Source organism: Melanerpes formicivorus, unplaced genomic scaffold (genome assembly GCF_026170545.1).
Source record: "Melanerpes formicivorus ecotype bairdi unplaced genomic scaffold, bMelFor1.0.p_v2 SCAF_40, whole genome shotgun sequence".
NCBI lineage: Eukaryota > Metazoa > Chordata > Aves > Piciformes > Picidae > Melanerpes > Melanerpes formicivorus.
The window spans coordinates 4,145,727-4,162,445 of record NW_027142392.1 but is presented as its reverse complement, the minus strand read 5'-3'; the positions used below and the strand labels follow the sequence as shown (position 1 = coordinate 4,162,445).

The following is a 16,719-nucleotide window of genomic DNA, read 5'->3' as shown; positions in this document are numbered from 1 at the left end:
ACTAAACTATATTGTGATGATAGCATTTCTGGCAAAATCTTACCTAACTTGCAAAGGTTCAATTTCAGCTTCACCTGAGCCCTCCCAGCCTGCTGAGCTACCTCAAGAAGAACCGTTTTTAGCTGATCACGTCTATGCTGAGGTGGAGCAGGGTAAATGTACAGTGGTAGAGCTAGATCCATCTCTTGCAACGCTTCCTGCCTCTGAACCAGAGCATTCTGCTCCTGAACAAGGAAAACAGAAGGTGGGTATAGCTGAAGCTGCCGTCCAACTTTGTGACAGTCGTGCAGACTTTAGCCTTTCCTTATAAAGTGCTAATCTCTTGCTTAACTCAGGATTAGAGAGGTATGGATGTTAAAACCCATGCTGTCTTGCTGGCCCTTGGGAGAAGTAGTTAACAATGCAGTTTTGGTCCCACAAAGTTTCATTACTTCCATTACCAGACACTTCCTTTCTCTTTTTTGTGTCTCTCTATGGACAAGCACTAGGAGTAGCAGGGTTTTTACTTTTCCTGCCTTTACTTAATTGCAAATCTTGATCTACTCTATTGAAAAACTCCCACTGTGAATGTTTCTGCATCCATGGCATTTAGGCAGGGGTGAAAGCCATGCTGCACAAATGTGAAGCAGAGACTCTTTTTACAAAAGATCTTCCTGTCAAAGTATAAAAGTGGTGTCAGCCTGTGATGGAAGATAGGGAACTGCAGTAGACAAAGGCAGTTCTGGTGAGCATGGTGTTTACAGTACAGTACTCTCTAGAGTGTACACATTATTATCTGTTCATAAGCACATGCTCCTCCTCTCTCTGTAGTTTCTCTTATCACAATCATTCTTTTATTAACAACAAAAGCAGAGGGCACAGGACTGAGTTGCATTTCAGAAGCTGCTTCTGCAGCTAGATAAAGCATGCTCCTTTAACACTTGAAGTTTCAGTGATCAGAGGTTTCCAACATCTTTCATAATGAAGAGGTCAAAGAATCTGCAGAAATGTCTTGTTCCCTAGATGTGCACTCCTGTCTGGACCTTTCATCTGGTGCCAAACAACTTTAATGTATGACAGCAGAACATAATATGAGTCCTAAATGGAACCTTGTAATTTAACCATTTGTGTTGAAGTAATCATCATTCCTGCTTATTGATCTGCTATTTCCAATTATTTGACTTTGCTCCAGCTCCCCCTGCCAACCTGACAGCTCTGTAACAGTGTAGAATGAAACACTCCATTTAACAAGAGTCAGTCTTTAGGCAGAAATTAAATCAGTAAGATTTGCCGGGGGTGATCTTTGGGATCAGAATTCAGCTTCCTGTAAGAAGAGAGCAGCTAAACTGCAGTGACTGTTGGGATTCCTTCTTCTCCCAACAGGCAGTAAAATAAAGTAGCAATAGGAGTTCTTAAAATACTTGCAGATTTAATTAGGTTAAATCAATTGGTATCTGAATGTCCTTATCCTTTAAAACATCATTCCTTATTTCTCTATGTAGATTTGCCTATAGCATGGTTTGCCCCTGTGGTAGAGTCTCAAATGTTCAAAGTTTTGGCATCATCAGTATGTGATGGTCGTGATGGATTGTCTTGGAATAGCAAGCAAAGACATGCTACATTTTATTTAGCTCTTAAGAGGCTGAACTTTTCTTTGTTCATGCTTGATGTTATGAGTCAAGTAATTAGCTTTAAAGAAGGTCTAGAGCTAATTGTTTTCCCCACGCTTTGGTAGGATATGAAAAAATCCATCCGACGGTCAACAAGGAGGAGAAAAAGAACAATTGCAGATGAATCAGCTGAGAATGTTATTGACTGGTGGTCAAAATACTATGCTTCTGTGCTCAAAATGCAAAAGGTAAATCACCCTGTGAGGCCAAAACTCTCACAGCTGAGAAATGCTGTAAAAGCAGATTAACATTTGTAATGATACACTTGTTCATCATCTGTTTCCTTTGAAAGGCAAAAGGCATTTTTTCCAGTGAGGGAAAACCTGAAGATGGTAAGTAAATGATTTGCTTTTAAAGATAGTTTTGTACTATAATATTGTACTTCTCTACAGTTTTACTGTCAGCAGTTACTGTCTGGTAACAGCCAGTATACTTTCCTCTACAACTCATCAGATGGTGAGCAGGTGAAAACTTCCCAGTCAGTGTTGGGTTAACACGAGTTTCCTGTCTTGTCAAATCCAATGCACAAAGATTTGCAAGGTCAAAGTCCTAAATGGTAGAAAGTGGAGATTATCCTAATCTTAGGTTACATTTGTTACAGGTTCAGAACAAGAATCTTGTCTCAATTTTCAATCCATTTCCAATCAATGACGTAGGAACAGCTTCTCCTGGGAGACTCCACAGTCAGGACTATTACTTCCATAGCTGAAAAGCTTTGTTTCCAGGAGAAATTTTTTTGCACAAGAACCTAAAAGAAGTGGCCATAAATAGGCTCTGTGTGTATGTATATATGTTTCTGTACATGTATACTCCATGGCTTACAGGTCACAGAATCATAGAATCAATAAGGTTGGAAGAGACCACAAAGATCATCAAGTCCAACCTGTCACCCAAGCCCTCATGACTACTAAACCATGGCACCAAGTGCCACGTCCAATTCCCTCTTGAACACCTCCAGGGATGGTGACTCCACCACCTCTCTGGGCAGCACATTCCACCAGCTAACAACTCTCTCTGTGAAGAACTCTTCCCACTATCAGAGTTCTAGAAATTGCATTATGTTATTGGGGTTTTCTGTTATTGTTTTTGTTGGGGTTTTGTTTGGTTGTTTTGTTTTTACAAATGTGACTGCTTGATTAGACTGGGGGAAAAAATAACCCAAACACAGAGCTGGTATTTGGAATGAAGCTATACCATCTTTCCATGCCAAATCTGACTGCACTTCACCAGTGATCAACATGATTTCTATTCTAAAGATGTTGAGATTGCTCTGGATAGCAGACATGACCTAAATGTCAGACAATATCATTCTGTAAAGAGCAGCTAACAGTGTTTCAGTGACCATCAGGGCTGCTGAGAGATGAGGTGAGATCAGTCTCTGAGTGACACTCACTTGTCCATGTGAAGAAAGATTGAAAGCTCCTAGAAAGGTGTGGTGTTCATTTACAATCAGAAATTTACTTGACATTGTGACATCCACCCACATGGTAGTCAGCCAGTTGTGGCACATTGGTTTTGAGTGATGACTTCAGGTCCTGTAAATTCTTTTCTGATATTTTTTTGGTTTGTGTTTTCACCTTTGATGAATAGAATAGATAGAATAGAATAGAATAGAATAGAATAGAATAGAATAGAATAGAATAGAATAGAATAGAATAGAATAGACCAGACCAGACCGGAAGAGACCTTCAAGATCATCGTGTCCAACCTATCATCCAACACCACCCAACCAACTAAACCATGCAACCAAGCACCCTGTCAAGTCTCCTCTTGAACACCTCCAGCGATGGTGACTCCACCACCTCCCTGGGCAGCCCATCCCAATGGGCAATCACTCTCTCTGTGTAAAACATACATACAGGGCAGCACTGATATAATACACACACACATATATACTTCTAGATATTTAGCGCTATCAAACACACATAAACTACTCAAAAACAATGTCAGTGAACTCCAAATCCAGATTTCAGCCAAACTGAATCATGTTGCCAGCTTGGAGAAGGGGGAGAGAAGAAAGCTCTTCACAGAGACAGTTGTTAGCCCTTGGAATGTGCTGCCCAGGGAGGTGGTTGAGTTCCTGGAGGTGTTCAAGAGGGGATTGGATGTGGCACTTGATGCCATGGTTTAGTAGTCATGAGGTTTTGGGTGACAGGTTGGACTTGATGATCTTTGAGGTCTTTTCCAACCTAAATGATTCTATGATTCTATGTCAGTACCATTTTTGAGGGTTCATTGTCTTTTTCTTGGGAAGTCTTCTACCAGCCTTTGGGGTCTGGCTTGAAGTTAGTCAGATACCTCATTCCATTTCTCATATTCCTAGGCTTTCACAAGATGAGATGCACACTATTTTGTGATACTTTTGAGCATGCAAGGATTTGGATCATCTGATATCTGAAGTACCAATCAGCCTAAGTAATAGATGGCTTCCAGTTTTAAATAAGCCTTAGATTGTACAGGAAAGTTGTTAGGATCTGTTAGATTGCATCTGGGAGAAGTCAGCAAGGGAGAAAAAGGGTGTTCCTGGCCATGGCCAGCAGGAAAGCAGTGCTACAGGGCACAATCACACCAAGCTCATCACAAAGACTCTTAGCCCCAGAGTGGATAAGATGCTACCTTTCTTCCTGGAATGAGAGGTGGAAAGAGAAAGGATTCTGTTTTTGGCAGTAGAAGAATGAATGGAGGAGATAGGGAGGCTCTAAAATGTATTTTGCATCCTCATCTGAAGCATCTTACATGCTTTCCTCACAAAAATCTGCATGATGTCATGAAATCTCTGCAGGGAAGCAGATTTCTGACCACATTGCATTGCTAATAGAAGAGGAGCCAGACAAAAAGAAGAAGGATAAAACATTGAAAAGGAAACAGAAAGAAACTCCAAACCTAGCAACGCTGCAGGTAAGAGAGAAGTAAAGCTGAGGAGTAAGGCTGTTAGTCACTCCCCACAAGGCTTGACATCAGCAGCTGAGTTTAGCAAACCTTTCATAGTCTTAATTCACACACTTTAAAATGAGTAAACCACAGAAAATTATAACAATGGTGCACATCAGCACAAGGGGCCCAGAAGAAACCAGGGTCTTTTAGGGCAGATGTGACTTGCTTTGCCTTAGCTCTTAAATTGAGCAGTATAGACACACCTAGAGAGACTCCAGTGAAAAACCAGTTTTGTTCTCCTGTAAAACCCTGAATTTGGAAATTCCAAATGTCACATTGGGAATATTACAGCCTATTAAGAATGGCTTAAAAATCAGCATGGAAAGCATTGCTGCAATTGCCAGTGCATCCCTCACGATAAGGAGGTGATGTTCAGCTCACATTAGATTTGTTTGGGTAGCCATGGGAGGAATTCAAAGAAAGCTGTATGGATCATGCAAAATGACTGCAGAGATGAGGAGGTTTGAAAAGATTAGGACTGCTTGGATTAGGTTGTAGCTGAATAAAGGGGAATTTGAAACTGCTGTTTCCATTTTCTAAGCCACAGCACTAACCTAGGGCCTCCTGTTCCACGCTGAATAACGTGATAAATTACAAGGAGAGAGTGTGGAAGGAAACCTCCTCCTCTTAAAAATTATGTGGTTAATTTACCTATCCTAAACCTCTGTCCCCACAGCACTTTGTTATTATTACTGTCTGGTTTGCTTTCACGTTCTGACCCCTGAATGTAACATCAAAAGCACATTACAGAGAGGAAACAGAAACAAAGCCCAGCAGATCTATACTAGGTTTTACCCACTCCAGTTTGTTCTGGCCATTCTAGAGCCATGCCTGCTTACTGCATTAACTTGCTGTTGCAGTAGCTGGGAAGGACTTTGGTTGAGGACAAAATTGCTCCTGTTTTAAGTGGGGAATTACTTTTGTTTTGTCCCTGGAGGACTTTTGCAAAACCTTGGTTGTATTAAAATCTGTATTTTGAGTCAGAATGGATTTCTAGTCATCCTGTGATAAAAAAGTTGCTATAAATGTATTCACTGCATCATAAACAGTAAGTATTCTCCTGTTTTCACAGATTTATGAAGGAGATTTGGAGAGTGAATTTAATAACTTTGAGGACTGGGTGAAAACTTTCCAACTCTTAAGAGGAAAATCTAACGATGAAGTCCACATTGACTCTGAAGACAGAATAATAGGGAAATTTAAGGTGAGTTTTGATGTTGATTAAGTGGGCAACAGCTTACAGACTTGGTGTTTTCATGTGTATTTCAGGTATACCAAAGATGAAAGAAAAAGACATTGACAGCTATTGTAAATAGAATTATCTTTTTTTATTTGATCTAGAGTCATGTTTTTCCTTTCCCATCATTTGCTAGATGCAAGCAGCATCCAGCACAAGGTGTTCACTCTTGTTTTGAAACTAGGTATTACCAAAAAAACTTAAATCACAGGAAGGGAAAAAGAGATATATTATATAATCCAGCTTCTGCTAATGCAACTTTATTATCTCACTGTCAGTTACAGCACCTTAGATATAATCGTCAGTCATTTAAATGAAGGTCCTTACAGCTACTTCAGATGGAAACAACTGCACAGCCTGATCCAGGGCACCACTGGGCAATCTGAAAATGTAGTTCAAAGCAGGAATAATAGAAGAATAGAATAGAATAGAATAGAATAGAATAGAATAGAATAGAATAGAATAGAATAGGCCAGGCCAGGCCAGGCCAGGTTGGAAGAGACCTTCAAGATCATTGTGTCCAACCTATCATCCAACACCACCCAACCCACTAAACCATACAACCAAGCACCCTATCAAGTCTCCTCAAGATTTCAAGCACTTTCTAGTTCAGAGGAATTGCTTAAACTCATTGATACCTCCAATTAGTTTGCAGTGCAAACGACTTGCTAGCCGCTTTCAGGCTACTCAGCAGGCATGAGTCATTATTGATGTGTGAGAGTTGTATGGTGGCTGCCAAAATACAGTTGGGAGTCCAATCACGCTGTTGTGAAACTAACCCAGTGGAATTATCAATCTGCAAATACACAGTTAAGGGCAAAATAGTATTTGTAGACTCAAAGTTCTAAGAAAAGTAGATTGAGAACACATGCAGGTGTTAGTCCTTTCATGAAACAGAGAGCTAAGAGCCTGCAAGTCCTTCCTGCAGCCAGCTAAATGTGATGACAGTAACATGTTATAAAGCAAAGACATTTTAAAACATGATGTGTAGTGTGCTGAAGTGTGTGTTCCCTTGGAATGCATTGTGTACATGCATGTGCTGCAGCACAGGCTGCATGAATGATGTTCCATTTGCATTCAAAGGGTTGAGTTTTTATTGTGCTTGATCCATTTTCGAGGGAGATAAAAGACAGTGTATTACCAGGGCTCCTTCTGCATATACCCAAGTCCTGAGGATGGAAGCTTCCTGGATGGAGGGCAACCCCACATCCTGCAAGGGATACCACCAAACCACTCTGTCAAAGTCCTCATCAGGGTTTATATTGTGGCAGTAAGTAGACAGATGTTCTTTTAATATTGAAATAACTTGGATTGTTGGGTTTTTTGGTTTGTTTGTGATAGGATGAGTGGGAATAGACTTAACTTGAGGAGAGTAGATTTAGACCAGACATTAAAAAGAAATTCTTTACTGCAATGTGGGTGAGACACTAAAACAGGCTGCCCAGGGAGATTGTGAATGCCCCCTCCCTGGAGCTGTTCAAGGCCAGGCTGATTAGGCCTTGAGCAACCTGGTCTAGCAGAAGGTGCCCTCTGCCCATAGCAAGGGTATTGGAATTAGATGATCTTACAGGTCGCTTCCAGCACAAATCATTCTGATTCTTTGATCTCTTTTTCCATCTTACTGGTGGGACTACACTTAGATATGCTTTACCCTTGCAAACTCTCCTCTACCCCAGATCATCTTTTCTCCATACCCTACAAAACTGAATGCCATATTTTATACCACATGTGGCCCCTGCACTTCGAGAACACCCAGGACTGGGCAAGAAGTGTCATGGCCTTGCTGAACTTAAGCAAGCTTCTTGAGACACAATCTTTCTTCCTAACAGGCATTTAACCTCAGCCCAGCTGATCCAGATGGCAAGTCAGATCCCTACATTGTGCTGAGACTGGGCAAAACAGAAATTAAAGACAGGGAAAACTACATCCCCAAGCAGCTAAACCCAATATTTGGAAGGTTGGTATGGCTTATTTTCTTATTCAGGGGTAATTTCTTCTTTATCACTTGCTACCACTATTGTCATTACTCTTACTATGAAAAAGTGTTTGGTCTATGCTGATTTGGGCCTGTTTGGATTTTTTGGTGATTCTACTGGTTAAAATAATGAAAACTGATGTCACTCTATATGATTATATATTATTCCATTATAAATTATTCCATTTTCATACCAGTCAAAACACATCACAAAATGTGAGAGGTTTTGCAGGATGATGCATGAGAGGAAATGAGTCAACAAAGCATCTTGTCTGTGTGAATTAATGCAATAGTTAAGTTTAAAGTGAGTATCAGCACAGTAAAGTGTGATTTCACAGTCTTTGTTACCTATTTCAGATTGAATATAGTGTCAAATTGATCTCAACATTTTGGGGCTTTGAGTCCATCATCAGTAAATTTGCTGACGACACCAAGCTGGGGCCAGCAGGAGCAGGGAGGTCATTCTGCCCCTGTACACTGCACTGGTTAGGCCACACCTCAACTACTGTGTCCAGTTCTGGGCCCCTCAGTTTAGGAAAGATGTTGACTTGCTGGAGTGTGTCCAGAGAAGGGCAACAAAGTTGGTGAAGGGTTGGAACACAAGCCTTATGAGGAGAGGCTGAGGGAGCTGGGGTTGCTTAGCCTGGAGAAGAGGAGACTCAGGGGTGACCTTATTGCTGTCTACAACTACCTGAAGGGAGGTTGTAGACAGGCAGAGGTTGGTCTCTTCTCCCAGGCAGCCAGCACCAGAAGAAGAGGACACAGTCTCAGGCTGCACCAGGGTAGGTTCAGGCTGGAGGTCAGGAGGAAGTTTTACACAGAGAGAGTGATTGCCCATTGGAATGGGCTGCCTGGGGAGGTGGTGGAGTCGCCATCACTGGAGGTGTTCAGGAGGAACAATCTTAGAACTGTACAGGAGGTAGTGGGGAAGCAGGAGAAAGAAAACACTTTTCCAGCCACTCTGTTTCCAGTATTTGCAGACATTTCACTGAAACATAAAACACTGCCAAAAAAAAAACCCCAACCCCACTGCATATTAGAAGAGATATCATCTAGGTGTTGTTCATTAACTTAGTCTTTTGCATTTCAAAACTGATTTGACTGCACATAGATCTTGATTTTTGCTGCAGATCATTTGAAATCCAAGCCACATTCCCCAAGGATTCCTTGCTCACAGTGCTGATCTACGACCATGACTTTGTGGGAACAGATGATCTCATTGGAGAGACGAAAATTGACTTGGAAAATCGTTTCTACAGCAGGCATCGAGCTACCTGTGGGTTACAAAGTCAATATGAAATGTAAGTACCTCTTCAGACAGCAGCAGGTCACACAGTAAACTACTTGACTTGAAGCAAAAACTCCAGATGTAGCTAAACATTATGTTTTCATCAGCACAAAAGTGTCATAGGAAGTATTTTAATTAAAATTCACCAAAGAGCTTAGCAATGGATTTGGGTAGCTGCCAACCTCAGTAGGAAGTGGCTATTTTAAAATAGTAAGGAAGTATTTCAGATGACAATCAGCCTGGGTATAACATACATGCTTGATGAATTGCCTTAGAAGAGATATAAAGAGCAAGTGGAAAAAGAAATCTGTCAGAAGAGTTATGTCAGAGGTCTGCTCTGCTCTCCAGTATTCTGCTGCAGTTGGAGTGGTTGCAGCAAGCCAGAGGGACTGGGGTATGGGAGCAGAGAGGGCTTGCTGGGATGGCCTGTGCCATAGAGCAGTGGTGCTGAGCTTCTGGCTCCTATCATACAGCTGCACTTTCAAGGACACTGTCTACAAGGATTGATTAATGCAGAGAAAGTAAAGCTAAAGCAACTCCAGTGCCCTGGAGTGGGGCACTACCCTGAAAGACTTGGGTTTGAGATTCTTTTCCTGTAATTGTTTCTCTATTTTATCTACAATCAAAGGGCAGAGAAGAAGAAAAAGCAATCCAGGAGCACAGACCAAACTCTAACACTTACCTTGCCAGCTCAGTCTCCAGTGTGAGCTATTTCCTTACATCCCAGAAAATCTCCACTTCTCTGCATGTGAGAGCCCCAGTAAAATTTTCCTTAAATGGAGGCAAAACACATAGACTTGAATCCTTTAGGTAGAACAGGGAATGAGCTCTGATCACTTTCCTCTTGGGCAGCATGCCAATGCCTGGGCTACTTTGAGCTGTGGGGAAGGCTGCCTCAACTTCTCTTGTTTTAAGAGGACCTGAGAAGGCAGTGTCTCAAGTAAGAATTCGTGCAATTCAAAGGAAAAGTCTGACTGAGCAGATGTCAGAGCTACTGACTGCAAAGCAAATCTCTGCATGGCAAGTCCTGATTTGCCAGTGACTTTTCATGAAGGAAAACCTCACCCATTCCTCTTCACTCTCTGTTCCCTCCTTGCAGAGAAGGATATAATGCGTGGCGAGATGCAACCAAGCCAAGTGAGATCCTCACTAAGCTGTGTAAGGAGTACAGGATAAGTGGACCCTTCATGCGGCCAGGGGAGATACAAGTAGGAACTAAAGTCTTCAAGGGTCAGACCGTCTTCATAGAAGATGAGAATGGTAATGAAGTAGTTCATCACTCTTTAGCTGCATTGTAACTGTACCAAGAGCCTCCCCAAGCTGTAGCTGGAGCCCTGTTGTTCTTTGCACCCTAAAGTAAGCTCGCTGGAACCTGGCCCTGCTTTGAAATATTCTTATAACTGTGGTGATGGAGATTGTTTGTATATTAGATATTGCTGTAACTTAATTGCAGAGAATCTGGTGGATGAGAGAGTTGTTGTTTATGATCTGACATACCCATGGTAGCTGTTGGGGGGATACTTTGGACTAGCTCAAGAGGGAACAAAAAAACCTGCTTTTGTAGTGGTGAAATGATTGTTTTACAGATAAACAGTATCACAGTATCACAGTATAACTGAGGTTGGGAGAGACCTCGAGGATCATTGAGTCCAACCTATCAACACAGACCTCATGACTAGACCATGGCACCAAGTGCCACATCCAATCTCCTCTTGAACGCCTCCAGGGATGGTGACTCCACCACCTCCATGGGCAGCCCATTCCAATGACGAATGACTTGCTCGGTGAAGAACTTTCTCCTCACCTCGAGTCTAAACCTCCCCTGGCACAGCTTGAGACTGTGTCCTCTTGTTCTGGTACTGGTTGCCTGGGAGAAGAGACCAACCCCTTCCTGGCTACAACCACCCTTCAGGTAGTTGTAGAGGGCAATGAGGTCACCCCTGAGCCTCCTCTTCTCCAGGCTAAACAATCCCAGCTCCCTCAGCCTCTCCTCATAGGGCTTGTGCTCAAGGCCTCTCCCCAGCCTTGTTGCCCTTCTCTGGACACGTTCAAGTGTCTCGATGTCCTTCTTAAACTGAGGGGCCCAGAACTGGACACAGTACTCAAGGTGTGGCCTAACCAGAGCAGAGTACAGGGCACAATGACTTCCCTGCTCCTGTTGGCCACACTATTCTTAATGCAGGCCAGGATGCCATTGGCCTTCTTGGCCACCTGGGCACACTGCTGGCTCATGTTTAGGTGGCTGTCAATCAGCACCCCCAGGTCTGTCTCTGTTTGGGAGCTCTCCAGCCACTCCGACCCCAGCCTGTAGCACTGCATGGGGTTGCCGTAGCCAAAGTGCAGCACCCGGCACTTGGACTTGTTAAATGCCATCCCATTGGACTCTGCCCATCTGTCCAGTCGGTCGAGGTCCCTCTGCAACTGCAAACTGTAGCCTAAGTGCTAATCTTCTAGTTACCCCAGTGGGTACCCTTACTTGCAAGAATTAAATGTATAACATGACCCTTCTTACGCAACTGAGATACATCACACCTTCCCTTTAATTAAAAAACAAGAAAGAAGTTAATTACCATCTTTAATAATTAATGAAACATGTTGTCAGGGCTTCAAAATTATAATTCATCTCTCTTTGTTCTTTTTTGTTTTGCTCTTTCCTATAGAGGAGCCAACTGAATCATATGAACATCTCTCCCTAAAGGTTTTACATGCTTGGGAAGAAATCCCTGGAGCTGGGTACAAACTGGTCCCAGAGCACATTGAGACTCGGCCTCTCTACCATAAGGATAAGCCAGGCATGGAACAGGTAGAGCAGCTCGGAGGTCATGGCGATGGTAGACCCGGGAGCAGTTTTCCTTTCCTCTGGAGGTTGTGGTTTCTATTGGTATCTGCAAACTTGCAAGGCAGCATCCAAGTGTTGTACCATCCGTGAGGCTTTGTACAGTATCAATCTGGAAATTGTCACAGATGTGTATTTACAGCCAGGTATCCAAATACACAAGACTCACACCAGGTGTAACTGCATATTTTCATTCATTTAAATGCTCTAGTTTATCAGCACAAACTCTGCTTGTATGTAGACTTTGGTTATTTTTCTGTTCACCATGTACTATTTATGTATGGATTTTACCTTGAGGCTGCCAATGTATCAGCTCAGTTCCAATTTCACCACATTCCCAATGTGTATGAAAAAAGTAATAATTATAATAGGTTTCTAGATAAATCACAGTGCCAGGATAGTGAGCTGGTTGATGCTTACAGAGGAAGCCATAGTTTTGGATGTCAGAATTAAGTTTAAAGCCTTTTAAATCTCTTAAGGTTGCAGAGATCTTTCTTTCTTTCTTTCTTTTCAAGGGTCGCGTACAGATGTGGGTTGACATGTTCCCAAACGAGATGCCTCTGCCAGGACCCCCAGTGGACATTTCACCAAGAAAACCCAAAGGGTAATGCTCTGGGCTTTCCTTCCAGCACAGAGGCATCAGTCCTCAAAGACAGTCTTCCTCAAGTGTCTGGAAAGACCTATAAAAAAACCCTATCACAACAAACTTCCATGTCTAGTTTGCTCTGCAGTAAACAAGTGGTGATTTTTCATCAAGGCCTATCACACACCTCTTTCAGAAAGATATCCCTGTTTCATACAGAGACTGCAGATGTCTAGGAGCCTGATGTTACCATCCACTTGTTGAGCTGAAAGAAGTTATTCTGGTTTCACTACCTCTTTCAGCTAGATAGCTTACTTGACCCCAGCTGAGATCTTTAATCCCATGCAATAGTATTACACCTGTTGGATTTCCAGAATGTAATTCAAAGGTAAGAAATCAAAATCAAGAAACACATAATGCAGCCTGAGTTAGTAGAGATATGTTTGAAATAATCTCTCAAATTTTACACAGATACTTATGCCATCCCTAGAAGTGTTCAGGAGGAGACTTGATAGGGTGCTTGGTTGCATGGTTTAGTTGGTTGCATGGTGTTGGATGATAGGTTGGACGCAATGATCTTGAAGGTCTCTTCCAACCTGATCTAGTCTGGTCTATTCTATTCTATTCTATTCTATTCTATTCTATTCTATTCTATTCTATTCTATTCTATTCTATTCTGCTTTGTATGCAACACTACACATAGTTCTTCAAGCTAATTGACTGTAGGTGAAACAAAACCAAGCAAGAGCTCTCAGCCCATCCCATATCTACCTTATTCCAATATTTTTGCAAGGCATTTCCTGAGAATTTTTTCTGAAGACGCCTCAGGTGCTGTTCCTGTATTGTTTATGTTTGAACAAGAAACAATGTCATAAACCACAGTTTCATTTCCTTTTCTGTTACCAAAGCCAAGATTTGACAGAATTGTCCATGTAACAATTACTCTCCTCAGAATAGAACTTTCTATAAAGCTTCTTTGTTGTGGTGGTGGCTTGAAACAGAGAGAGTTGTTAGCCATTGGAATGTGCTGCCCAGGGAGATGGTGGAGTCACCATCCCTGGACGTGTTCAAGAGGGGATTGGACATGGCACTTGGTGCCATGGTTTACTAGTCATGAGGTGTTGGGTGACAGGTTGGACTTGATGATCTTTGAGGTCTTTTCCAACCTTATTGATTCTAAGATTCTATGAAATGCTTTGTTAATGACCTTCAGGTGAACAAAGTTCTGATGGAGCATTACAGATAAACGTTTACTTGGCTAGTGCACAGACTTGGCTGTCATAGTTGACATCTCCTTAAGAGCTCCATGACCAATGATATCTGGTAAATTCTGGGGCAAACCGTTTCACACTTGAGATTGAGGCTGTTTGCATGACAACATATATGTTGGTGTCCTCACACATCGGCTTGGGATTTTTATTTTGGAGTTCATGCAATAACTCAAAGCATTATCTGTATTTCTGAGTATCAATTTTTTACGTCACCTGCATCATCTGTATTTCAGTTCAAGCTTCCAGAGTTTTGGATGCCCACTAGAAATGTCTGTATATAGGGAATGGGAAGCCTTTAATTCCTTTTACTGTTGCTTCTAAACCTGATTGTATTCGCTTAAATGAAAATATCTGTAAGCAGTGGTTCTCTTCCCTTTGGATGCACTGGATTGCACAAATCACAATGATTTTAGATATTTCTTCTGAAAAGCATCTTCCAGGAGCTCTGTTTTTTATTAGCAAGATGCTTACTGTTTTGCAGACAGCCCTAGTAATGGTGCTGAGATCAGCTTTACCTTGTTTCACTGCAGCATTCTTGTGAAGAAAGTTTAACAGGCACATAACAGAGAGGGACCTGGGGGTACTGATCGACAGCCACCTAAGCATGAACCAGCAGTGTGCCCAGGTGGCCAAGAAGGCCAATGGCATCCTGGCCTGCATTAGGAATAGTGTGGCCAGCAGGAGCAGGGAGGTCATAGTGCCCCTGTACTCAGCACTGGTTAGGCTGCACCTTGAGTCCTGTGTCCAGTTCTGGGCCCCTCAGTTTAAGAAGGACATTGAGACACTTGAATGTGTCCAGAGAAAGGCAACAAGGCTGGTGAGAGGCCTTGAGCATAGCCCTATGAGGAGAGGCTGAGGGAGCTGGGATTGTTTAGCCTGGAGAAGAGGAGGCTCAGGGGTGACCTCATTGCCCTCTACAACTACCAGAAAGGTTGTTGTAGCCAGGAAGGGGTTGGTCTCTTCTCCCAGGCAACCAGCACCAGAACAAGAGGACACAGTCTCAAGCTGTGCCAGGGGAGGTTTAGACTCGAGGTGAGGAGAAAGTTCTTCACCGAGCGAGTCGTTCGTCATTGGAATGTGCTGCCCAGGGAGGTGGTGGAGTCACCATCCCTGGAAGCGTTCAAGAGGAGATTGGACGTGGTACTTGGTGCCATGGTCTAGTCATGAGGTCTGTGGTGACAGGTTGGACTCGATGATCCTTGGGGCCTCTTCCAACCTTAGTTGTACTGTGATACTGTGATAAAAAGCAAGGAATTTCCCTTCCCAGTGACCCCAGCTGTCATTCAGCATACTACAAGAGCTGAGAGGAGCTACCATCCCCACTCTGTCATGAGACTCTTGTAAATATAAGAGGCCTGAGGCTGATGCTGTTTAAAATGTTTTGTACAAATACATAGTTTCTCACTTTATAAAAGCATGATTTGATAGAGGTTTAGATTGTCTGACCAGACCTCGATTACAGACAGATCTACTTTCTTTTTCAGTTATGAACTGAGGGTAATAATCTGGAATACACAGGATGTAATCCTAGAGGATGAAAATATTTTTACGGGTCAAAAATCAAGTGATATCTATGTCAAAGGGTAAGTTACTCAGGACCTGTCTTCAAAAGAACATGTAATGTTTCATTCAAAAATCAGACCACATTAGCATGTTGCAAGAATATCTGGTAAACTATTTCTGTGGTCTTGGCACTTTAGTCTAAATCCCTGGAGCTGGATACAAACTGGTCCCAGAGCACATTGAGACTCGGCCTCTCTACCATAAGGATAAGCCAGGCATGGAACAGGTAGAGCAGCTCAGAGGTCGTGGTGATGGTAGACCCAGGAGTAGTTTTCCTTTCCTCTGGTGGTTGTGGTTTCTATTGGGATCTGCAAACTTGCAAGACAGCATCCAAGTGTTGTACCATACATGAGGCTTTGTACAGTATTAATCTGGAAATTGTCACAGATGAGCATGTTGCAAGAATATCTGATTAACTATTTCTGTGGTCTTGGCACTTCACTCTAAATGCCTGCCCAAATTGCTCATCTATAGTGGAAATCGCTGCCTTGTCTTTTTTTTTCCTCTTAAAATCAAGTAGCAGTGCTGGTCATTACTTCCTGCTCAGGCACTATTGGCACAAGGAGACTCAATCCCACAGTTTAGCAAACAGAGGTCAAACACAGAACCTGAACTCTAAGAGTTTACACAGATGCAGAGAGGTTTAACATAATCAAAGCAAAGGGAATTATGACCACATTAGAAACAAGAAAGCAGGTGTTTGCCAGGCTGTGTCGATTGGAAATATAGTCTAGCTTCATGGTTGGAGCATGTGTGGGTGACTGACCAAAGCCACGCTGGGAAGAACATCACATGGGCACTTTCAGCTCTCCATCACCTTCCTTCTGCAGACTAAATGTCTGTCACACCTTCACAGATGTTACTGGGATAATAATTGAAGCACATCACATAAATAAAATGAAAAGAGTGAGAGTGAAAGGGGAGATCACTGAGCCAGGGCTGATGCTGTGTGTCACAGTCCTGAATGGTGTGTTCCCTCCTTCTGGTTAGGTAGGAATTAGTCAAGGATCATGCCTGTAACCAGGTAATCACAACCCCAATACAAGGTCCCCTGGTGACTGCAGTGCTTTCCACTATGTGCTTGCCATAGGTGGATCAAGGGCCTGGAAGATGACAAGCAGGAGACAGATGTACATTACAACTCCTTGACAGGAGAGGGCAACTTCAACTGGCGCTTCGTGTTCCCCTTTCACTATCTGCCAGCAGAGAAGCAGATGGTGGTTAGTAAAAGAGAAAATATCTTTTCCTTGGAAAAGACAGAGCGCAAAATACCTGTTGAGCTGGTGCTTCAGGTGTGGGACTTTGAAAGACTGTCTTCAGACGATTTCTTGGGTAAGTATGCAATGGATCTGCCTGAACTGCACATGAGGTCTCATTGGACCT

The 16,719-nt window shown here is 42.6% G+C and overlaps 1 protein-coding gene and 1 long non-coding RNA gene across 4 annotated transcripts in view; one reads left to right on the top strand and one right to left on the bottom strand.

The window, feature by feature from the left end:
- The window catches only part of LOC137451244 (uncharacterized), a 252,222-nt gene that overhangs the window by 182,521 nt on the left and 52,982 nt on the right, over window positions 1–16,719 (bottom strand). The gene's annotated exons all lie outside the window — the stretch shown is intronic.
- The window catches only part of LOC137451233 (fer-1-like protein 6), a 70,351-nt gene that overhangs the window by 49,364 nt on the left and 4,268 nt on the right, over window positions 1–16,719 (top strand). For 2 of the 3 annotated variants that reach the window (XM_068158583.1, XM_068158582.1), the window contains exons 26-38: window positions 69–244; window positions 1,715–1,837; window positions 1,942–1,981; window positions 4,432–4,547; window positions 5,656–5,787; window positions 6,965–7,090; window positions 7,650–7,777; window positions 8,926–9,096; window positions 10,183–10,343; window positions 11,744–11,886; window positions 12,435–12,523; window positions 15,258–15,356; window positions 16,427–16,668. In XM_068158583.1, coding sequence (XP_068014684.1) covers window positions 69–244; window positions 1,715–1,837; window positions 1,942–1,981; window positions 4,432–4,547; window positions 5,656–5,787; window positions 6,965–7,090; window positions 7,650–7,777; window positions 8,926–9,096; window positions 10,183–10,343; window positions 11,744–11,886; window positions 12,435–12,523; window positions 15,258–15,356; window positions 16,427–16,668 — 1,746 coding nt within the window. Of the gene's footprint in view, window positions 1–68; window positions 245–1,714; window positions 1,838–1,941; window positions 1,982–4,431; window positions 4,548–5,655; window positions 5,788–6,964; window positions 7,091–7,649; window positions 7,778–8,925; window positions 9,097–10,182; window positions 10,344–11,743; window positions 11,887–12,434; window positions 12,524–15,257; window positions 15,357–16,426; window positions 16,669–16,719 lie in introns of those variants that run through there. The other variant, XM_068158584.1, reaches the window with a different exon arrangement.